This window comes from Anguilla rostrata, chromosome 2 (assembly GCF_018555375.3).
Source record: "Anguilla rostrata isolate EN2019 chromosome 2, ASM1855537v3, whole genome shotgun sequence".
NCBI lineage: Eukaryota > Metazoa > Chordata > Actinopteri > Anguilliformes > Anguillidae > Anguilla > Anguilla rostrata.
The window spans coordinates 50,097,437-50,122,268 of record NC_057934.1 but is presented as its reverse complement, the minus strand read 5'-3'; the positions used below and the strand labels follow the sequence as shown (position 1 = coordinate 50,122,268).

Genomic DNA, 24,832 nt, shown 5'->3' with positions numbered 1-24,832 from the left:
TAATATGCAGCATTTGCTGCTGCTTTGTGCTTCTCCACTAGCATATTCCCTGTGTAGCTCTCTCCCACCTTCTTCCCCTTTGCTAAGCAATTTGTTCACAAATTCCTTTGAGAGTATAGAAGGGAAACTGACACACTTTTGACGTGTTTAGCTGGGAGCACTCATTTGCAATTTATGCTGAACATCATGTTTCACTCCCTGTATGGTACAAATTCATGCAGCAGCTTTGAATTACAGTAGTAATTTTATTAGCAAAGTTCAATGAAATCGCTGTTATGGTCCACTAATTGGATTTCCTTAATGACCATTTGTTTGAAGAAAAAAAAAATACAATTTAAAATATTTGAGCAATAATGTGCACTGCGTATTATGTGGGCCAGCATTAACTGAACTGCATGAAGTTTACAGTAAAAACATCAGAGCTTTAAAAATATAATAATCATTCTTAACAGTGGAAATGTGACACAGCACACTACTCAGACAACAGACTAAAAATATACTAGTGAGAATATAGAAGTGCTCTGGCTAGTTACTATAATCCTGCAATCTCGATGAAGCAGTAATCTGCCATGGTGTGAAAAGAGGCTGGAGAATTCTTTGAAAAGCTTGCCTTCGGTATTCGGAGTGCTGTCCGTCTAGGCTGTGTTTCATATTTGTCCATGGCAAATGCATTCTCCTTGCTCTCCTGTTTGGAAGGATTGTGGTAAAGGGGCCTACATAACAATACAGCACCTATCTCAATCTATGAGTAAGTGCATACTTGTATGTACACACAACAACCATTCAGCCATCACCCTGATCCAAAACACTACCTCAGTAGTATACCCCAGGCAGGAACAGGTGTGGCTGAATGATTACAGCACAGTGAGAGAGGAATGGAACAGTCACATATTACACAGCAATTTGACATTTTTTGTGCGGCCAATCATGAACAAAGATGTTCTTGGAATTTCAGAGAAATTTACCATCGGTCAAATGTTCATATCTTTTAATCATACAAAACGAATAATTAAACAAGAAACCTGAGAGCATTTGCGGTATTCTTTTTTCAGCTGATGAGAAAAGCCTTTAATGTACTAAGAAGCTGTTTATGTTTTTGTTTGTTGCAATCAGTTACTGTACTAAAAAACATTAAAGTGCATATTTTTGTTATAATATAGTAGGTTGGCCAGCATTTTGATTCTGCAAGGCTTCTCCTGAGACAATTCTACAGCACACAAATGTATCTGGGCAGTGAGGTGGAACACATTAATGATGTAAATGCATGGTCCTGAAGGTGATTAGGGGAGTTTGTTTATTTTTACTTATTCTATCTGGATTTCAGAAGACAGGCGGTCCTGTTCAGCAGAAGAATCCTCACAGTGGGAGCTCAAACGGAATGCCATTGGCTGAAAGCACTGTGAGGGTCTGCACACTCAACACAGCAGTTTCTTCATATCCTCATCCATCCCACTCTCACTCAGCTTATCCAGACTGTAGTAGCGATGGACCACTTGGTTTTCGGTCACCACCACCACTCTCATGCCGTGGGGATCAGTTCCCAACTGGCAGCCGATCGCCGAGCTCACTACCATGTCCAAGCCGTCGTGCATCCCCCCCGCATTCCGGTGGTAGTGTCCAGAGAAAACTGCCTTCACTCCTAGATAAGAGAGACCGGAGGTAAATATGAGGTGACTGCAGCACTAAAACTGTTATAGCAACTTTAGTATCCACAAATCAAAATTTTACCTCCAAGGTAAGATAGGGTGAACGACCGTAATTACATTGTGACATAACAGTGTGAGTTCAAGGCACCGGTGACCGGATAGAAATGTCTTTAAAACAGAGGAGCATGGTTAGGTGAACAAAATGAGTTTCTTACATGAATTAATTACATGCAGTAAGCTATGGTATTTAATGTTTTGAAAGGTCAGTGTGAAAGTGATCAGACTTCAATAAAAATATTAAAGAAGAAAATGAGCATAACATTTATAAGGGCCATTTTCATATCGATAAGATAAGATATTTAGATTAGTAACACTGTATAATCAAATCCAATGACTTCAAATCTAAGATAAGTTCACTTTAAAGTCAGAGAAAGTAAACAAAGCCTAAGTCTGTGACAAAACAACTTCTCTTTACTGAACAGGATTATTATATAGTGTTTGGTAAGAGTATCAAATATTCAGCTAATTTGCATCTTCCCATCAGAAATGTTAGCACCCTGACATTTTTGCATCAACTGCACATCAAAGCATAAAATGACAGGATTTATTGGGTTGTATTTATAGTGCAACATAAAAAAAAAAACTAGAACATGATCAGAACTTAATCTGTGTTTCCAGTATACAGCTACATTGTAAATTGTAATGCATCCTTATAATTTAATATGTTCTTTAAAAAATGTTGTGTTTTCCTTTAAAAAATTCTGAGAAGTGGAAGAAATGTCTGCCTTTATTTATAGATGGGGCAAAAATGATATGGTAAGTTTTTCATGGATGGAACTTCTTTGCAATTTATTTTCCATTACAAAACACATCATTATCAAGATGACTTCCATCTGTCCCCTGGAGCAGTTGGAGAATTTTGAATTGTTCCACTGTTGTTGCAGTTTCTGCTGCAGAAAATGGAAGGTGGAATGGTGGTCCTATTGTATGCACCAGTTGGTAATGCAAGTCAATAACAATCAGGCCAGGAGATTGATTAAGTGCACTAAATAAATAAATAAATAAATAAATGAACAAATAAATAAAACTGCAGTTACAATTGTTTTTTTGCATGAAGGTAATTCAGCACACTCACCTCCTCCTGAAAAATGCTGAAAACATTCAACCCACATATAACAGCAATCAGTCTTAGACATGTTGACAAAATGCTGTTATCTATAAAACACAGTTTTTATAGTTGGAAACTACCAACACGCAGCAGGGATGGCTCAAACTTGTATATACTGTACATTGATGGTGAATTCATAAATGTGTACAATGACTGATCCATGGCTGTCAGAAATGTTAGGAGGAAAAAAAGAAAAGAAAAATGCACCAATTAGACCCGTTCATTGTTCTTCTATAAGAAGCTTGGAAGTGGCAAATCCATAAAAAGCAATGTATTGTCCTCTGCGCCTAAAATGTAGGTCAGTTTAGACTTACTAAAGATAGAACACACTATTAAAAATGTAGGTGCCTCCTGTTGTGGCCACAGTCTAAGTTGAAAAACTGGGAAAAGAGGAAAATTTATTTATTTGCTTTATTTATTCATTTAATGGGCTGCACTTCAAAATGAATAGCTCTTGTACTTGATTTAGGTCTAGTTCTGCACTAGCTTTAATACAAGTATGCTCCATCTTCAGATATAAAGGAAATGGTAGGACACTGCAGACTGTATCATACGTTACTGAGTGATGTGAGATTCAGGCCTGGTGAAACATGCAGGTATTCAAATCAAGCATCTTTTCCCACTGCACTGAAATAAACAATTATGTAAATAGTACATTATGGGAGGTTTAATGGCAAGTTCATACAACTAAATGTAACTGTTCACGACAATGGAGGCTTGCATTCTTCGTATCACAAATGGTAAACCGAGCAAGACCATTTGTGTTTCTCAATTTCTCAATAGTGGACCACCTTGTTGTAAATTAACCCTTGCTTATTAGTCTCTGTTCAATCTCATACCTTTGTCCAGGCTGGGGATGTGTGAAACTCATGACTTAATAAACTGTGTTGCACTGTGCACAGTGACCATAAGGAAAACACCAGGAGTTAATGGTGGAGGAGGTGTGTAATGATCAGAATTCACCAATATGTATCTTACATTTTTACCTCTTAAAAGAGAAGAGTGGAGGATCTTTAAAGATAGCATTCAAACATGGGTCTGTGGACAGAATACTCCAATGTCTTTTCACAATTTGTTGAAGGTCTTTGGGTTTCTTCCAAGCAGTATACTTTAACGAGGGCAAATGCGTTGATCCACTTTGCATTAGTTTATATTTATTATTCTGGCCAGTAAAAAACACGTCTGGCCCATAATTTTTTCCCCATCTACCTACCACCAAAAAGTTAATTTTGGACCCTGCTGATGAAGCACGTTTTTCTGCTTTAATCGGCTCACAACTGACATGTCCTCTGAAGATTACTCTTCTAATTTACTTAATCAGGCATTAAAAAAGGCAAAGGACTTGTTTAGACATACTTAAAAAACCAATAAAAAAGAAAAGAAAATGACACAGATCTTTCAGTTTCTAAAAGGCCTTGTTTTAGTCAGATTTTTTTTCACAATGGTATGGAAAACCACAACTATTGCCACGTTACAGGAACTGCACTTTTGTAAGTCACTTTGGCAAAATTTGAAATGGTAAAGGACCGACTTCCTCCGACAGCTTATTGATATTCTCATTTTTGAAGCCTCTGTGCCAGCTGTGCTTTTCCCAAACCCCTGTAAATATTTTAAGTATTTATTTTCAAGCATATGCACTCACCCAGGGCAAACAAAAACTGCTGACCACTTTACATCATGTTTTTGGGTTTTTCTAACAAACATATTAAACTGTCGGCCATTATGGGCCACTTACTACACATACAGGAATCTAGGGACATCCTCAGAGAAAGCGGAAACACACACTAGGAGGAACTACAAGGGAACAGCCCAAAAAACAGTGTAGCAAATAATGAGCTCTGGGAACATCTCACCACAGCAAATTAAGCTCTTGTCCATATATAAAAAAGCATTGATTTGTCTGCCAAATCTGGAATGCTTATTTTTTTTTAAAACCCTCATCAGTTGTCTTGAATGCTTCTGTCTTCAGCCTCTCTTAAACAGAGCTGTCACTCTCAAATGCAATTTGTTTTCAAAGCCTGCTTCATATATATATATAGTGATAGTGTATATACAGCTACACACACACACACACACACATATATATAAATATATATATATATATATATATATCTGTGTATGTGCAAAAACAAACAGGAGAGAACATGTGGCTTATTTAAAACAATGCACCCACGGGGGTTCATTTCTATCCTTGAAATAATTCATCAGGCAGCCATGCCTGATATTCTGTATGGCAGGTGAGACAATGATCTCACAGGAGACATGCAATGCTGGGGCGCAATAGATATAACATATACATTTATCGCTCTGGAGACTTGTATGGTGAAATTAGGTGAGGGACAGCCTGCTCATACTGTGCGGTCTGTGCCAGCAACAGCCCTACATGTGTTATTTAACCCATTTGTTGGGGAGAAAAATCGCAACCTAAGAAAATGACTGCCTTTGAAACAAGAAAATTCAAGGGGAGGAGATCATTTTTGAATTTATCAAACATCAGCGATACAACCCCTTTGGGAATGGGAGTAGTGAGGAACTCTGACATGTTCATAACTTTGGAGGTGAAGTCAAATTACACAAATTTTCACTTTAATCATTTAATGGAGTGGTTACTTTCATTACTTTAGTCATATTTTTTACAGGCTCTCATTATTAGCTATAAATCATGCTATAATTTAATAACTAGGCTAATAATCAAACAAGTTGTAATTGGGATTTCATTGGGGCATTATTCTTTTCTTTGTCAGCTTTCTGAACGATGCAGCAACACAGCATAATAACATAATAATAATCTGTTTATCGTTGACAACTGTTAAAAAAACAGTATTCGTCATGCATTACACAAAAAATTACAAACTTAATTATTACAAAATTACAAATTTAATGCTATAAAGCATGTAGTTTATGTTGAGAGAAACTAAAAGCTATTTGCCAAGAACAGTGCTGGTAGGACACATGGGGCATACTGCAAGTTATAAGCATGCCAGGGTGGAGGTTACCACAAAGACACAGAGCCAGTGAGGGAACACTGAATGGTGAGCAGCGGTATGAGGATGTGATAACCCAGCAGAACTGAATCTGATTCTAGCACTGTTTCTTAAACACATCTGTCTGTGTGTAAGAAATGCATGACAATGCATTGTTTGACGGCATGCAATAAATGATCACTTTCATTTCATTATGCCTCTTTTCATTATGGGTGAGATGTGTATTTCCAGTGTTTTTAATTAATGGAAAGGAATAGAAATCCATTTCCATGCAATGCTCATTTTTTTTTACCAGTGGTAATAATAAAGATAATTACTTTGTAGTCTAACAAGGATCTTGAGAAGGCGTAATTACTTCTGCTATTTCTGCAGGGTCATACCCTGTTCGGTTGACTGGGCTATCCTCAACTCTGAGGTTTATATCTCTGTGGTTCTACTACATGTCTGCTATTTCTCAGTCTGGTGTTATACAGAAACAAATGTCTTCATTGATGATGTAACTGCTGATTGCATCACCAGAATGAATTCTGAAGTGTACAAGAGCATCTAATCTGCTCAAGTTCAATAAAATGCCTCCACATTTATTGGACAGTGCTTTATCATGCAACAAGACAATGATCCCAAACATGCTGCTAAAGCAACAAAGGAGTTTTTCAAAGGCAAAAATTGGAAAATTATTGACTGGCCAATTAAACATTTCATATGCTGAAGAGAAAATTTAAGGCAACTACCCCTAAAACATGCAGGAGCTGTACTCAGACAAGATACTCAGCATCTGGTTATATATATGGGTCTATGGGTCACAGACCTCAAGCAGTCAGTGCAAGTAAAAAATATGTGACAAAGTACTAAAACATGACTAAGTTTATTGACATAACATTAATATGTCCCAAATATCAGAGTGCCCTGAAATTGGGAGGGTGGGGAGAGGGGGGGTATGAAAAGTGTTGCCATTTCTGCATGGTGAAATGAAAGTGTATAAAATACTCCTAAACAAAAGCTGAGAATGAACACTTTAACCACATGTGAATTGTCTGATTACAATTCAAATATTTTGGAGTACAAAGCCAAATAAACAAAAAATATGTCTTTGTCATGTAAATATCATTTTCTTCCATTGAGCCACTAACAGTCGGTATAAATATGTAGTGAACTAATAGTAGAGTTTAATTTACAAGCCTCTATTTGTTCTTCTTTCAGTTCCTAGTTATTCTCCCCTGGAGTGCCTTTTGCCCACCTTTCTCTGGTGTCAAGAAATTATTTCCATCATATCACTCCTGTAGCAATAAGAGACAGAGGAGCTAAAACCCAAAAGACTTCAATGGCATAATTACATTAAAAAAACAACTGAAAAATATCATTCCCTGAGGATAATTCACAATTTACAGGACATAATTTTAAAAAATATTAAATATTATGACAGTCAAATTAAACCTTGTTTGTCCCCTGAGGAAAATGGCCTTTCAAAAGCCTGGTGTTTATCACAAGCCAATTACCTCAAGTTTCCAAGTTGTAGATTATATATTTAGCATGCATGGAGAGTATTTCACTTCAAATGTGAAATTCATTGCATTTTCAGGGTAGCTAGCCATCCAACTGAGCTGACTCCCTTTGTAATCAAGGGACTCTTCTCATGTTTTCTCCACAAAACCATGTGTGCCATGTATTGTCTGAAGTAGTTTGCTTAATGAGATTTCTTCATACTGAGGCCCATCAATGGCTACGTAGTTACTGATAGCAATGAAGGGGGAAGGCCTAGATGTACCAGGGTTCAGTTACCAGTTAGTTTTAGCTGCTGTAGCTTGATACTACACAGGAGAGCTCTGTGAGAACGTGTGCCTGCCAGATCCAGGCATCTGAGCAAAAAGTAAAAATATTGCAGTACCTGACCCGCAAAGGATTTGCACAAACTTCCCTGCATGTTTTATTGACTGAACCGGCTTCATTAAGGTCTTCTGCACACTGTTTGGCAAAGCCATTGTTCAAGGCACTGTTTTTTCCATCAGCTACTGACAGATCCATTATTATGACAGTAAATTACCCATACACTTTACAAATTATAGACATGTCATTTTGTAGCATAAGTATAAGATTTTTTTTTGGACTGAAGTGCTTTTAAAAAGACAGATAGACAGGTAAAGAGAAAGAGAAAAGCATACCACGTCACCTGTGAAACACGGTGTAGGTAGCGTTATGGCTAGGGTACGCATGGCTGCCAATTTAAGAGGCGATTCCTACATGTATCACCTGATATGGATGCAAAAGCTCTCAAATTAAACGGACAGTCTTCTCTTTAAACTCAAGTTTATTGTTTCATTTCAAATCCAATATACTCGAGTACTGAGCCAAAACAACAAAAAGTGTGCCACTGTCCAAATACTTAGGGACTGCACTACAGACAGCTGTAAGAGGGCACTCATAACAGTAGCTTTCTCTCACAACCTCTTCACCTCATTGCTTTGTCATTGCCCAACTGCTCTGGTTTCCTCTGTTTGAGGCAGAGACAAATTATACTAAATGTCAGACTGTTCTCTTATATAGACAGAAACTGCAGAAGTGCCCAAGAGGAAACCTCATTTTAAGGCCCTCGAGTCCAGATTAATCTGATCTCAGATGACTCAAGGGCAAATCCATGTGAAATCAATTGCCAATTGACCTCACCCCTTTTGATTACTGCGATGGTTTCCACTAATGGAACTCTCCTATGGGAGATAAGGTTACAATGAGAAAGCTGAACCTGTATTGTCCTGATCAGCAGATGCAGCTGGTCATCGCTGATCGACCTGGAATTCTCCACCACATTTATGATTTGTCCCTGTTTGAAAAAGAAAGTTTATCTTGGTATTGCACAGAGAGGCTTTATTTTGCCATGTGCTTAAAGGCTGGGGCCTGTGGCGTAATCCTGTAATTACATTTGTAAGATTTCATGAATTTAAAAGCAGTATCTTCTTTTCAATTACCACAAAATCTCGAAAACCTATTTCCCGACTTCATTTTTGCATATTTTGCAATAGGGGAGGCAATTTGAAAGTCTTCAGTGCTGGTAAGGAAAGTAAAGCCTACGGGTATACTATGAAATCAATATGTGTTTAATAATTAATGCAAAACAGGTAGTTTGAACCTATAAAAATCAGAATACTTGTAAAAACCAGTTTGTCACTGAACAGTTCAGAGAATAAATGGAAGTAGCTTCAAGTTAGCCCATGACACACACTGATCAAGACAGTCAGAGTGTATGGCAGATTCAAGACTATTTCTTGTGCTACTAAAAACTATAGGCCTTCACGTAGTAGTGTGTAGCACTATTAGTTACCCCTTGATCTTTACACCTTTTGGCGAGTTAGTTCATCATGAGCAGGGGCAGTGGATTTTCTTTCATTATGGGTGTGATCAGGGAGACTAGACAATCACCATGAAAAGGACCACATGGGATTGCGTAGCCAGTTAAGTGTACAGGGTGACCAGATAGAGAAAGCCACATTGGGAATTTAGCCATTACTTCAATGTTAACACGCATGCTCTTTCAAAGCAAACTTTTAAAATACAGTTTTTCACTTGACAGCCAAGCTATATATATAGCTGCCATATTCATAATGGATGTTCATTTTTGACAAGTACTCAGCAACCTGTTGGCTTGTTTACTGATTTTGCAAGCAATATAAAAAGGATATCTATGATGATATATCCTTGGGTGTCTGACATTCATAGTAAGATATTTATGACCACACACACACACACACACATGAAATACTGCCTTCATATGCATTGCCTCCATCTTTGCAAAAATAAATAACAATCCTTTATCAGGGAACATGCATATTTGCTTTAGAACAATGCCGCTGTAATTATTCTATTTCCATCAATGGTAAAGTTCATAATGCAAAAATAAACTGAATGTAATTTTAAGTTCACAAACGGGTAAACTTTGGCCATCTCTGTTTCCTGAGCCCAGGTGGTATTTCAGGTTCAATATTTCCACAGTTACAATTTGATTCACACAAGTAAATCGGAAATGGGAAAGTCAAAATCTGTCACTTTTAATTTATCTCTGCCACTTTTACTTTCTCTACAGTGACGTTCAAATAATTCACGATGAAAATGTTTAACAGCCTTTTGAAGCTTAACTCTTGTGACTCACAGTAAAATGAATACTTGCTGGCAGTGGCACACCAATATAAAGCGCAATTTCTCAATGCAATGATGTGCCCAACAGTTCAGAACTGATCCTGGCCATGAAAGTGCTGACTGCAGCGCAAACGCAGTCTCTTCAGACATACTGTACATGCCGTCAGTCCCTTCTGTGAATCCATACTTCCTGAGCTCCCTGAAGACGGGGTTGCCCCCAAACTTGTTCCACATAATCTGTTCTCTTTGTGCCAACTCAATGAAATCTTTAATTACATAAAAATATGCCTGGCTGAATTTATAATTGTTAGAATTGAAATGTGTAAATGGTTAAAATATTTATGTATTTGCATATTCACTGTTTTTGTTTCTTTAATAACCCTAATAGCACCTGAAAGCCAACAGAAACTTGATTCTCCAACCACAAGGCAGCGTTCACTTGTTTTGTCATAGATCATTTTTCAATCAAAATACAATGGTTGACAATTTAATGGGGACATTGGAAAGAATGGAAGAATGTTGTCCAAATATGGTCATTCCCAAAGGAAATCAATAAAAGCACAGATCATTTATACCTCATTTGTGACACTCTCAGCCCATGGGGCTTTCATTGTGTGGAAATAATCCATTAAAATCAAAAGCAGAGAGGTCAAATGGTGATTGATTTCAAACAGAATGACCAAGTAAGGCTCTTGACTTTCATTAATCTCTCAAAAGTGCAAGAGTGAATATCCAAACTGAGTGTAAAATCATTTTAATTCCCCCTTGAGCTCATTACTGTTATACTGTCTCCAAGTAGGATGAACATCAGCAGGAACAGAATAGATTAGAAAAAGCCAGAAAAAGATGTTTACAGCATGCAAATCAATTTTCATTCTATCACCTCAACCAACCAACAAACACCCATTGACTGGAGCATAGAACATATTTTCAAAAGACATGCCAAAATGCCTCCTGGTTTCCTTAATCACACACAGATATGACAAATTGCAAATAAATATTTCCATAAGAAGCACATTTCCAAATTAAAAATCCCATTCAAAAATCTATAAATGATAAATGGAAGAAATCTGAGTTCTCTGGTTACAAAACTGTGTTGTGCGATTTGTGCTAAGGACCACCACAATGTAAATGCATAGCCATGATAGAACCTTCTAGTTACTTTTTAGAAAAATAAAAAAGCAACATCTATGCAAAATGTTAAGAGTACAGGAGACTACCAACGCAAAAGTTTCCATAAAAATACACAAACGGTATGCAAGCTTCCTAAGAGAACTTCAAGATGCTTAAATTTCATATAAAAATAACACCTGGTGCTTTCTAAAAACTACAATGTTGCACCTACACTGCACATATGACACTTCAAATGATTCAAATCAGGAAACACACCTTGAAGGCAGAGAAGACAAAGCTCTATTGAAATAGGTGTGAATACATGGCACGAAACACTCTATTTTCATTGCAGACACGTTAAGGGAAATGAACAGATATCACGAGATATCCCATTCATTTTCACTATATCTGAGATTGCTTCAGTGCATTTACAAGAAATTTAAGATTAAGTTAAAACTGCAGAGTATAAATTTCTCCAATGCCATAAATGGTAATTGTTTGCCCTTTTAAGTGATTCATTTTACTTGCTGTGCATCTAGTATGCATAAGGCAAACCTCTACAACATGTTTTCCCTAATGAAGGATATATTCTCTTATCACTTCAGTGTGGATATACTCCAATATTACAAAAGGCAAAAATGTGACCGTAATAAAAAAACGGCTATCTTTACTATGTAAGTTGAGAATGCAATTAAATTTAAAAAATGAAATAACCCTTACCACAGAAGTTACAGTACGATATGAATTAAATGGGCTAAATCCATAAAAAAAATGAATACCGTAACTACATATTTTATTATTTGCCACAGAAAGGACACAGTAATGAACACAAATTAGCAAAGGCACCAAAAGCAAAGCTGACAGATGAAAAAAAAATTATTACCACATAAAACGCTGTGGTTAAAATTGCTTCCAAACATAATTAGATATAATCTCATGTCTCTTATAAACTTGTTTTATAAGGCCATTTCTCCGTTCTGCTTGGGCCAATGCACTGCAGAACGCCACACTGCACTGTCAATTAAGTGCTACATACTAAATTTCAACATTCAGGCGGAAAAAGTTTCTACACAGTTTGAATTTCAGCAAAATGTGCAGAGAAGGCAAATCCTGTCTAATTAAATGAATTTCATAATCCAGTTGTTTACATATATTTAAGAGGAACTACCACAAATGTGATATAAACAGATTAAAGGGCGTAAAACCTGCCAGAAAAACGTGCGGTAGCTTGGCTACAAACAGATTTGTGCTGAAAACGCTCCCAGGGTAATTATCTGGCAAGCGCTCTTCTGCTCTCCGTACTTACCCAAGCTGGGGGAAGCCTTTCAGCTGGGAAACTAGGAGCTATTCTTGATAATTCGGGGCCAGCATTCCAGGAGGAAGAATAATTGGTGTCACCTCCCATCTGTGAAGCTGCTTCACCTTGATAACTCCCTTATTTTTGCCATTGTGGAAATATTTCATTGCATCAAAAAAAAACAAAAAAACGCTCTTTTCCACAGCCATGACAATTAAACTGAGTTATATTTAAATTTATTTATAAAATTGAAAGTAATTAACACCAACTTATATTTTGTTAGAGAACTGCAATTAAAATTTCTATACTGTATCTTCACTGAGGCCTTTATTCATCGGTGGAGTGCTGGACCAACAGGCTAGCCTGGCAATGCATGCTGCTACAAAGATAAAGAGATGAATAAAAAGCAACATAAGAACAATGCAGCACGGGTTTGATATCGGGCTCAGTCCTCTCTATGACCAGCTCTCCCCAAAGTCCCATGCAGTACTTCCTGTTAACCTGTTAAACTGTTAGAAAGCACGTTAAAATAATCACTGAATCTGAACTGAACTGATCTCTTCAGCTTTGTACATATCATAAGCACTCCAAGGGAAGGGTAATTAAGAATGGCCTATTTTGAAAGGTAAAAATGGTGTTGTTGGTTTCCAAAACATCAGTATTTTGGAATGGTGCAACCGCAGTGACAATCACTCAATGCTCATTTTGACTGGATGGAAATGTGGGCTGGAACAGATGCAGGACAGGTGCAAATGAGCCCCCCCTCCATTGCAGGGAACCATAATGTTCTGCACTAAGGCTTATAGACTGCTAAAATGCTTATCTTTAGGTAACATATATTCGCATTTGGAAAAAATTTTTTAGAACAAACAAACTACAGCTGCCACCATGGTTTTGACACTCCAGTGTGATTTTAAATTAATTATGTGAGATATACTATACAGTGAGTTGTTTTATTTACTTGCTGTATAATTAATTGGAATGATTCTGACAGGCTAAATATGTTGCTGGAAACCCCCACTGGGGTCTGACTGATATTTTTGCATGTTAGCACAGGGCAAACAAAATGAGGCAATAAAGAGACAACTATTTAATAAGACATTGCAGCAATCTGATCAAACTGCAAATTTTTTAATTCATAAAATATATAAATTGGAAAAATTAAATGCCCTTATTGCATGGTCTATTTGTTTTAATTGGTTTCTACTTTTATATATATATATATACTGTACACTGATTTATTATGATGTGATTATGGGGATATTATATGTTGTAAAATCTGATACCAAACCATTTTCAGCGTGGGAGTTAAACGGATTCACTCTTATTAAAGTTTATTTGCAAGCTATGAAAACAACCTGGAATTATTCATTCATATAAACTGGCACACAAAACTGGGGATACTGTTACTTCTCATGTTTTTTTCCCCATTAAATCACAATTTCAAATAGCTGTGTCCCTCACAAAGACACCCTGCCCCAAGGGTCAAAGCGAAGGAGTGTGCTTTCTCTGTTGTCAATACAGAAAGCTGTAATAAAAACAAAAGGTTAAGAACCACAATAAAAGTGTCTGAGCAAATAAATAATTAATAATAATCACTTCACAATATTCATAAAATTGAAATTAAGCTAATTAAGTATATACTTTTTTATTAGCCACTTAAATACCCCTTTAAGTTTGGAGCCAAGATTTCAAGCCCAAACATCTTTCTCTCCTCTGTCCAGTGGCACTTTGCTATGAGCATCAGCAAAACTAGGGGGGAACACTATTCAAAGAATATTGCCCATTAAACACAGAAGTCCGTCACTATTTGAGTTATAAAGAATAAGAAATAAAAAACAATAGGGTTCCAACACCTGTGCTGTTTGGACTCCTAAAAAAAGTAAATAAAATTGGGGAAGGGAGGTTGTCTTTTTTTTGGTGCTTAAAAATTCAAGCATGCTTTCAAATGAGGATGCAAGGCCTCTTTTTCATAAAGAATGTACTGCACATATCCTTAAATATTCTTAAAGCCAAGAATGTGTGCATTACAATCTTACTGTAGCTGTAAGAGAAGAGGAACTAGATGTGGAAAAACAGAAAAGAGTCTAAAAACAGAAAATCCTCCAAAGCCCTGTCAGGATGGAGAACATGAGGTGAAGAATGGAAGTTATATAAACAAAGCAAGAAATCAGAAATAGAGCACGAGGTTGATGATTATAAATGGAAGCAATTCCAGCAATCCCTCTGATAACACAGAGTGATCAGCAACACAAGCCTTGGGGCAAATATCTTTGAATGAGCTTCCCACAACCAAGCCAACTTGTATAAAATATTTCTGAATTCATACGAACGGAATTGCTTTGTTATATTAGATCTGAAGGTTCCAATAAGAATTGGGAAATGAGTTTGTGAGGACTCCAGTGTTACAAGACTGCGTTTGCTGTTTCAATATCATTCCAAACAGTAATATAGGAAAAAATAATGCCACAGATGGGTAGATGTTATTCTATAAATGCATTTTTTTGGCTATCTGAGCTTGACAGGCCTTTGAAAAGGCCAGTTCTATTCTTCAAAGGAGTGCAATTCCATCAGTGTTTTCCAGCATAAACACTTTCACAAAGCAAACAGACTACCACGGGTTCAGAGGTTTCAAACAGAACTGCATAGGACATATTCAGCAGAAATTTGAATCTCTCAGATGACTGGGCATGCTCAGTGAAGGCAACTTCACTGTCGTAGCCAGGGACAATGTTAACCAAGTGCCAAGTCTCAGCATTGACAGTCCTGAAAGGTTAGCTAATGCAATCGACAGGAAGGGAACACAATGGAGTGGAGAAGCGTAACAAAAGGGGAGATTAATTCTCATCAAGAGAAAAAGGCAAATAATTCTCTGCATGTCAAATAGCAAAGCACTGGCAGGTGTCGGGACGGATACAGGGAAGACTGTCGTGCATATACACTTCTCCCTTCAGGTGACAGGCACATCACCAGCGTGACCAGGAAGAGAGGGAGACATGAAATGCGGCCATGGAACTGTGACAAACAGTGTAAGCAATTCAGAGCAGAGAAGAAAAGATGAAGAGGGGGAAAAAAAGACAGGCCAAATTCTTCATTGACATGACTGTCAATGCTGAGATGCAATGCACTTAGTTAACAGAGTCCCTGATGAGAGGCAGGATTAGCACTAAAGTCTTTTAAAATCTGACACCTGGTGCATCGCCCCAGCTGATAAAGCAGAGACTTGGAATGGGCAGAGGCTGACTAAATTTGCTTGGCTCTGCTTCAAGAAATTTCACTTGGACTCAAACCAAACTGCTGCTCGGACCATACAAATGGTAAATGTGATTTTGTTTCTCATATTTAACCTGAAATCCAAGCGTTTTCCAATATTTCTGTTTTCAAATGCACAGGCTGTAAAGTCAGAGACTCCTGATCGGACAGGAGTGATTTACAGTTTTGACAGTGAACAATGAACCCATTCATCTTATAATTTTTCTTAAACAAACATCATTTCATAATGACACCAAGGGTCAAGCAAAACAAAAGAGAAGTCTGAGGACCTGGACCACAAATCCTTGACTGCTTCATCAAGTTTTGATGTCGGGGGAAAAAGCTGGACATAACTCTCATTGCCAAATACAAGTTTAACCCCAATTCAGGATGACTATCCTTCATATTTGATAGGTGCATGCAATCAGTTCCTCAGCTTTCAGATGACCTCACAAGATTGAAACGACTCCAATTTAGACTACGGCGCAGGGTTCTGCCATCTGTCCCTACCTGTACACATGGGAGACAAATGATCTGACACAGATGTGACACCAGACCAGACCACGGGCCAAGAAAAGGGCACCGCTTCATAGAGCTGTCACCCGCTCTCCTTTCAGAGCCCAGAGGCCTATCCTAATGAGCCGCCATACCCGCTCCTCGAGCTGGACCGCTTTTTCATTAGACAAAACTATTTTTATTTGCTCCCAAATTTCACTGTATGTTTTTCACAACAGAGCGTGGAAATCAGGGGTACAGTCATATCACTGGGAAGGTAAAATTGGGACAGTCGAACTGAAAAAAGCAGCAGGGCAGCAGTTCTCCTGGTCAGATTATGCCCATTCTGGTTGCCAAATGCTCAGGATGCATTTAATGTCTACTGTAGCTACTGACACCTCAAAGGCCCCACTATTGTGAAGCATGGTGTAGTATTACAGGTCAGTGTTCAGCACCACGTGTACGCTAAAGCAATGTGACACCAACTACCGAAGATCGTAAAGATGAGATGCAAAACATTTTGTCATTTCTGAAATCTAATCAGGGAGCGAAAATAACATATTACACAAATATTGGAAATAAAAAATATTCACTTAAACCGCGTGAGAGATTAAACATAAGGAAGAATGTTCATGCTGGTCCAGGCTGATGTTAAATAAAATGGCACCCACTCTGAATCAAACCGGTTAAGCACCCATGCAAGCCTGTGAGCTCTATTTAAAATGCTACAACGTTTCCATGTAAGCTGGATGCATAATTGACACTAGGAAATCAGTCATTCATTCATTCATTATGACATAAGTAGAAGAGAGAAAGTTCTACATTTGGTGTCTTTTTAAGCTTATGAATAATGTAATCTTAAAGATCACTTACAAGAATAAATTAATATCATTACAACTTAAAAAAAAAAAATGCAGACTGAAGTCACATAATGTAAACAGTAGCTCCTCTGGTGATGGGGTCTGTCGCTTTTGCCAGTCAAACACATTTCATCATCTGAAGGCTGTGGGGGCAGTGATCTTAAAGGGACGGGGTGGGGAAGACTCATACCTGCCTGCAGAAATCGCTTGATAAGACTCTCCCTGACGCCTCGCTGCAGGCTGAAGTAGTCGTCCTCTTCGTCCGGAGTGCGCACGTAGAGTGGAATGTGCTGAAAGACCAGGGCGTGGCGGCAGCGGCTCCGCGCCGCCCTCTGTAGCTGCTCCTCCAGCCACGCCTCCTGGGCGTCCCGCAGCTCGGGACAGGCCGAGCCGTCGAAGAACAGCTGCGAGTTCAGCACCAGGCACAGCACCCCGCCCACCCAGAAGCTGAAGTAGTCGTCGCCCCAGCCGCGCCGGTACAGCTCCACCGTGCCGGGCGTGGGCGTGTTCCCCACGTCGTGGTTCCCGCTGACGAACACCAGCGGGACGGCGGGGTCCATGTCCTTCAGGGCCTCCTTCAGGTCCCTCTCCTGCTCCTCCCTGTAAGGCTTGCCTGTGATAAAACAAGCGAAGGTTGGGATAGCTCCATCTGCACACACCTCACTGAGGACCGGATGAGCTCTAGTGGAGCTGCCCCATTAAGGGTGCAACATTAGCTTGCCCTCATACACTCCACATAACATCGACTCTGCACACAATCAACAGCATTCTGAAGTGCTGTTACATACAGGTATGGAACAGAAAAAAGGGAACACCAGTTCCAACAGTGAATGGCTCTGATGGTTCTGTAATTGTGCGAGTGCCTTTTTCTGCCATGGTTTGGGTGCACTCACACTCTTAGAAAGCAAGGCTGACAGGAATCATTGCTTAATGGTACCGAGTGACAATCTACACCGCACGTTACAGCATTTACTTCCTGCAGAGGTCTTTCATGCTGGCCCCCATCCACAGAGCACACGTAATCTGCCTGTGCCTTAATTAGCGTGACACTGATGTTGTCCGTGTCATAGGCTCCCCATCACCGGATCTGAACACAAAAGAGCATTTACAGGATATTCTGGAATGCTACCCGAGAGCATTTTTCACTTCTTTCAACCAAGTGTGAGTTTATTATCTTTCCTACGGAAAAGTGGGATCGTCCTGCAGAATATTAGACACTAGTAGATTCTATGCCACAGGACATATGGGCAAAATTAACACCCAAGTAAAAGACTTCATATTGGTGTAATCCAGTTTTTTGCCCAGGCTACTAAACCAAATCTTATATTTGTGATTGCAATATTGAATTTATTATACGCACTTTGCTTTCATACTGTTATTTTTTCATTTCTATAACAGTATTCATGATCATATGAACACTCCTAATTATCCATTATTACTTTCAGACATACCGCTGAAGTAGATACAAATCTCAAGCATGTCCATGCACAGGAACATGCTTTTTCTACAGAAACTGCCAGGCTCATGAATTTTTTACCATGTAAACACAGCATAATTTGATAAGGCAGACACTCCAGGTGACTCAAAGGCACACTGGGAAGGGGCATATGTGGAGCTGTGGAGCCGGATGTCAATCATGGGTGTAAATATTTGATGCATATTATATGACACACTCAATATTATTTTAAAATTTGAAAGGGCTCCTTCAACAGAGGTTTTCAATAAAGGAGACACACAGACATGAGTTGACTTGTTCTGCTCTGATGATCCTGTGATAATGTGACACAAACGTTACAAGGTTAAACAAAGACCACAAATCATGAGGGTGACAGCTCCTGGTGTTGGGTGAAGCTGCTGCAGTTTTTGCAGCATTATTTTTTTGCAACATTTTAGCATCTGCAACGACAAAGGAATTAGAGTAGTTCATACCGTAGTGAATTTTTATTAACAATGGCAGATCACGGCAGGGGCACCATCTGTGCCTGTGCCGCTAAGGACATGGTATGTACCTTTAATGATTTTTGGGGGGAGAGAGGGAGGGAAATCTTTGCCAATACAACACCTGGCCCACCAGGGTAAAATCAAACCACCATCAGAGAACCAATTCCAGCGAGAAAGAAAATAAAATGAAATATGATAACAATCAAATATCCAGCGGTTGGTGTAGCCAGGGGCAGATCTGAGGGACTCGGGAATTAAATAAGCGTCAGCCATTATTTTTTTACAAACAGATCTGTTCACACTTCTGAACCCCAGCAGGAAAAACAACAGACTTGAGCCTGCAAGCGAAAGCTTTTATTTCTGCCTTGAAAAATGACCGTATCACACAGGCTTCATTTGGGCCAACGATGTCGATAATGAGTGAGAGGAGGAGGAAAAGACTCCAGGAGAACATATTTATTTTGCCATTTCACATTCTAATTTTGCTGCTGCAGAAAATTAAGGCGTGCCCTGCTATGTTTAGTTCAGGTGCTAGCTCACCTTTTGCTCCTGAGAATCACAATTCACCTGGTTCATGAGAGACTGACTTAACTGTTGTCCCCATCTACAATCATAAAATACATTCTGCTGTATTATTTCAGTTTTTCAAAAGAAAAGCAATCATTGAGGGATGAAAATTTCTTCCCACAAAGCAGACAATATAAATTACACAAAAAGTCATGAACATAAAAAATAGTAAAGAGGATTTATTCTAAAACGGTTAAGAATGTTCTCAGCCGACACCTAAATGGCAGTGCAATTGTGAATCACTGAGCGGACAGTCTTTGTTGACTTTTAATGTGCCAGGACTGAGAATGTGTTGGTTTCAACCTGATGAGCTGTGAAACAAAGGGACAACACATAAAAGTACAAATACAGGCACATGGGCCTTCAATGATAAACCAACAGCTAGACATCAGCCTAACCTGTAGCTAAAAATGGCACGTTAATGTGAATCAGTGATATCCAATGAAGATTTATGGCATATGGATGCTGGGCTACTGTTGACAGTACTCGCCTGCTGTGCTAATCAAGTTCAACACAAACAGCATATTTATTCTGTTCCATTTTAAAAGATTACAGGTTCTTCTGAATATACTTAGGCCTACTTCCTCTAGTTATCCAAAAATAAAATCTCATTACTTTTCATTTACATTTGAATTCTAGTGTAGGCTAATGTTAATACTGCAACATAGGCTAATCCCTGCACTGTAGTCTCTGTAATGAATAAAAAATATAAAGGTGCATATTTTTCAAAGCAGTGTACAAGGCTGACTGGTCTTGCTGTTGGGTAATGGTAGGATGAAGGATTCTCTGCACGACCACAGTACAAAAGAGTCCTGAGACTGCTCGGGCAGACCCCGCTTTTGCTTTTTGCTGTTCCAAACCCCAAAGAAACCCATTAAAAGTAAAACCAGACAGATTCCTATCAGCAAAACGCACAGAGTGAGCCTCTGCTAACTGATTTCCCACAAGTCATTTCCACTGAAGTGGTAGAATTCCACAGAGACCCTTACTTTATCAACTGTCAACAGCAATTACAAGGCTCACGTTCTTGGGGCTACAGACTGGATGAAAATGAAATGACCTCCGCTTCACCTTTTCATATCCACCCCCCCTCCTCAAACCTTGCCAGCTTCCAACATAATCCCACAGGCATGCTCATTAAGGTTAAACTCTAGCATGATGCTTAATCTAATCATCTGTTACCACACTTTGTTTTGAGCTAAAGAGAGATGGCCCCGGAGATTGAAAACTCAAGGACTTGCATTGGAAAGGTGGAACAAGCCATCAATTACTCACTTAACAGGACTCATCTTACACGTTCTGCGAGACAATCATTACAAGGAAAGACTTATGAGAGCAGGGTGTTTTGAAATTTAATCAGATTTGGTTTGCACTGATCCTCAGTGTGGCCAGCCTGGGCGTGTTTAATGAAGGCGATGGTGACTGAAAAGGTTGATCAAACCTCGCCTACTGTCCTTCAAATCCTCTCTTCTCAAGTTCACCTCCACCATCGAAAGTAATTTATATCAGGGATGGTCAGGCCCCATCACTAATAGCTAATTAACATATATTACAGTGAAAGATAAATTAGAATGAAGCAGAGGGCAGCTTCTTATCATGAGAGTGAACACAAAGTACCTGAGTCACGATGCACATGTGAGGAGCATTGGCTCATGAGGGCACAGATGAATAACCTTGCTTATACAACCCAGACCAAACAGGAATGCTTCTTCTACATTAGACCCTGACAAAACTCTCGTTAAACAAGAGGTTTACAAAACATTTCATAGAAAAAGTGGAACTGGACAATATACCCAAGAGCAGGGCTGCCCAAACCTGTTCTGGGAGATCTACAGTCCTGTAGGTTTTCATTTCAACTGTAATTTGGCACACCTGATTCTACCAATTAGAAGCTCCAGGAGGTCTCTAGCTGTTGAATGAGGTGTGCTTTGTTATGGTTACAGTGAAAACCTAGATAGATCTCCAGGAACAATGTTGGGCAGCCCTGCCCTAGAGAATGGAGGAGAGGGTATACTGTAACGGACGTACCGGATAATGTGTCTGGCACACACAACCTGTTCAGAGACTGACAGTAATGCATGCTGACACTGGACCATTTAAAGGTCCCAGGTGTTCCCAGAACATTTTCGCAAAGCATTTAAAGGTTGTTTATCTCAGCTTAAACAGAAATTAAGTAGATTACAATAAATTACAGGATGCTGTCCTGCATAAAATTGCAAGGAATAAGAGACCTTTAAATCTGCTTTAAACACCTGTGCTATCTTCCCTGGACTTTTGGGATAATAATACGGAAGGATTAACTATAACAGAATTCTTTCAACTTTCTGACCTGATAAGGTGTAACAGAAGACAGACAATTTTGAAACGAAGCAATGTTTATATGAAACAAAAACGGTCATAATATCATTCCTTCTGTTACACTGTTTTATGATTACGCTTCTAAAAGCAGTTAACAGAGCCAGCCAGTCAGCCATGTTCAGAGACAGGATTAAGGCATGGAACAATCAACTATAAAAGCATGAATATTATTCTTGGGACCTTTACATCATCCACAGCTTGTCTACTCAGGCTCACATCACTCTTTCATCTTCCAGCTTAAGAGAAGGTCACAGCACTGAGGAAAGACACATTAAGGAGGATGTCAGTGCCTCAGTAGCCTCAGGGACAGATGTCAGCTCATAACAATGTAGATCAAACCATCACATATGAGAAACTGGCACCCTATTCAGGTCCAGGAGTTCATTATAAGTACCGTAAGAAATAATTAATCCTGTTACATTAGTAGTCCTGTAAGCAGATCAGAATCAGGGATGTTGTATTATTATGTTTAAACAAATAGAAAGGCTTAGAGAAATACATCCAAAGACAAGTAATAAACTAGTCACTTTGAGACCATCACATCTTAAATGTGATGGAAAGTGATTGGCTTTTCATTCCTGTAAACAATACTGGTTCACCGGTCAAGCTGCAAATCCTTTACATCGTCAAAGTCAAACAATGAGACGGTCCTATTCATATGTCTGACTGAATTGGTAATGGTAAATTTGTAAGACTATGGACAGAACATTGAAGGGCTTTCAGGAGTCACAAGTGTATGACACTTCCAGTCCAGACACACGGTAAAACAATAAGTTGAAAAAGAAAGTCCAGGCAGGAAAATTTCAGTGCGAAACCCGCATTCAAGTTTTCATTGTCAGAAATACTGATTGGAGGCATATCTTACAAGAAAAAGTTACTATAAAATATAACCGCTTGTTATGCTCTTCGTAGCATTGCACACACATCATTGTTTTGTGCATGAAAAGGACATTACTACAGGCTTCATAGTAATAAGTAGAGCGTGATTATACACATTTAAAATTGTAATGTAATAATGTGAAATTGCCCCGCGATGAAAAAGACTGAATGGCTCCTATGTAATTAGTTTTTGAACATAACACATTCAATTTCATTTTTAATTAAAACTGTTTCCGTTTAAGTTGAAAACAAAATTCAAAAAGAACCATACTCATAAACTTTAAAAAAAGGTCAAATCTGACTAGAATGATGCAAATACAGTGTAAAACAACAAAGCTAAAGTGAATCAGACTTAAGCTAGCTAACAAAAGGTAGCCTAATTAAACACAAAAATCCCATGTGCCAAACTTGTCTGCATTAATAATACCTCCATATAAACATAAAAAGACTATTACTGGACAAGATCATTCTCAACCTCAAAGCAATGTCTATTCCTCCCTATTACTACACCCTTATTATCTATAATGTGCATCTAAACCAGCAGTCTACAACTGGAGGGCCAGTGTTTATGCTGATTTTCATTTCAACCAATATTCTGAACAGTAGTAAACGCCAATGCTGGTTCTATCCTGTATTGGATTACATTATCACCAAAGGATACAGATGCAGTTGACAGCTGTGGCCGATTATTTTTTAAATGGCCGATCAAAAAAGGACTGAGCAAATTAAATAAGAAGCTGGCACAAAATCTTGAAATGGACCGGCCCTCATTGTCCTCTCCTGAACTAGATGGACCTTTCTGTTTGCTCTTTTGTGCTAAAGCCCTACTAACGGAGCACAGATCATTGGTGTGCAAACAAAGCCAATTCAACTGACAAACCCTGGAGCATGCCAACACTTCAGATCAATATAGATTATCAAAATGAAATAAAAAAACATACACTTGTACAACTTGACTCTCTAATGGGCATTATCTTTTCTTTATATTTCCATGTGCTGTTGGTCAAATCTACTGCTGTCAACAGGAACATTACATGGATAGGGTGATTACAACAATACTTGTGGACATGCTTATTAGCTAGTCTTTTAATACATCAGCTTCATCACAACAAGAGTATGATTTTCATTGCTGTTGCCCATTTTCAAATGATTGATATTTGGCAAGACACTGTACTGTGACATGAAAAAAAAGTTGTTGATTAAAATCAAAAATAGAAGCACACAGATTTTATCTGTGAAACTAAATAAATAAATAAAATTGAATCTTGGCAAACCTACCTACAGAAATTTCATTCACTGGTGGGGGAAAAGATATTAGAAACAAACAGAAGTCTGTTCAACCGATCCAAGATAAGTATGCTATTTCTGTGAAGCTGTGCTGTCTACCCTCTGTTCAGCTGTTTGTACTGATATAATTAGATGAGAAAGCCAAAGAAAAGGGCCAATGACACTGTGGCTGTCCAGATGCACAATATGGCCTAAAATATATATCATGATATATTTTGAATTTTGGACTGTACAAAGGGTTTTCTCCTAATTTCTACAGAACATGCTTTAATAAGAACACAAGACTTAGGGCTGGTACCTGTCCACTGGATATAACTATAAGGTTATTAGTAATTAACCATTTTTGTTTTAATGTAAAAGGGAAGCATACACTCACATATTTTTATTGGCCGATCTATAAGTGATGTTGCCTGAAGTAACAGGTGTGCACAATATATTTTCCAGGGCTCAATGTCTAAAAAAAGGCCTCAGAATTTCAATGTTTACAGACCAGTGTATTTTTCCCCTGTGTTTTAGCTGTTTTCTGTGTAAAAGCAAAATCCTGCATTAATATAACCACTAGCGATGTCAGTTATTTATAAGAAAACAATGGTGTGCAAATATTGATAATCTAGATGTCATTCATTGTTGATAAGCAAGCATCAATTTCTCATCGGCCTAGATAAGACTTACTCGGGGTACTGACCTGACTGGGCAAGTGACACATCAATCAACTGCACTCCTTATTGTTGAGGCCTATTTTCTGACCAAAATCTTTTGCTCTGACCCTCTAATGTATACATCAAAATCCAGTCTCTACCGGTATAGACAAAATTTATAACATGGCACATATTTCTACCAGTATGCATATATACCGCCTG

At 38.5% G+C, this 24,832-nt stretch overlaps 1 protein-coding gene across 1 annotated transcript in view; it reads right to left on the bottom strand.

The window, feature by feature from the left end:
* Positions 1-231: 231 nt before the first annotated feature.
* Positions 232-24,832, bottom strand: part of cpped1 (calcineurin-like phosphoesterase domain containing 1) — a 39,939-nt gene continuing 15,338 nt past the window's right edge. Inside the window, exons 3-4 of the mRNA XM_064322807.1 lie at positions 17,131-17,553; positions 232-1,639 (exon numbers count right to left, since the gene is read on the bottom strand). Coding sequence (XP_064178877.1) covers positions 1,416-1,639; positions 17,131-17,553 — 647 coding nt within the window. The 3' untranslated portion in view covers positions 232-1,415. The remainder of the gene's footprint in view (positions 1,640-17,130; positions 17,554-24,832) is intronic.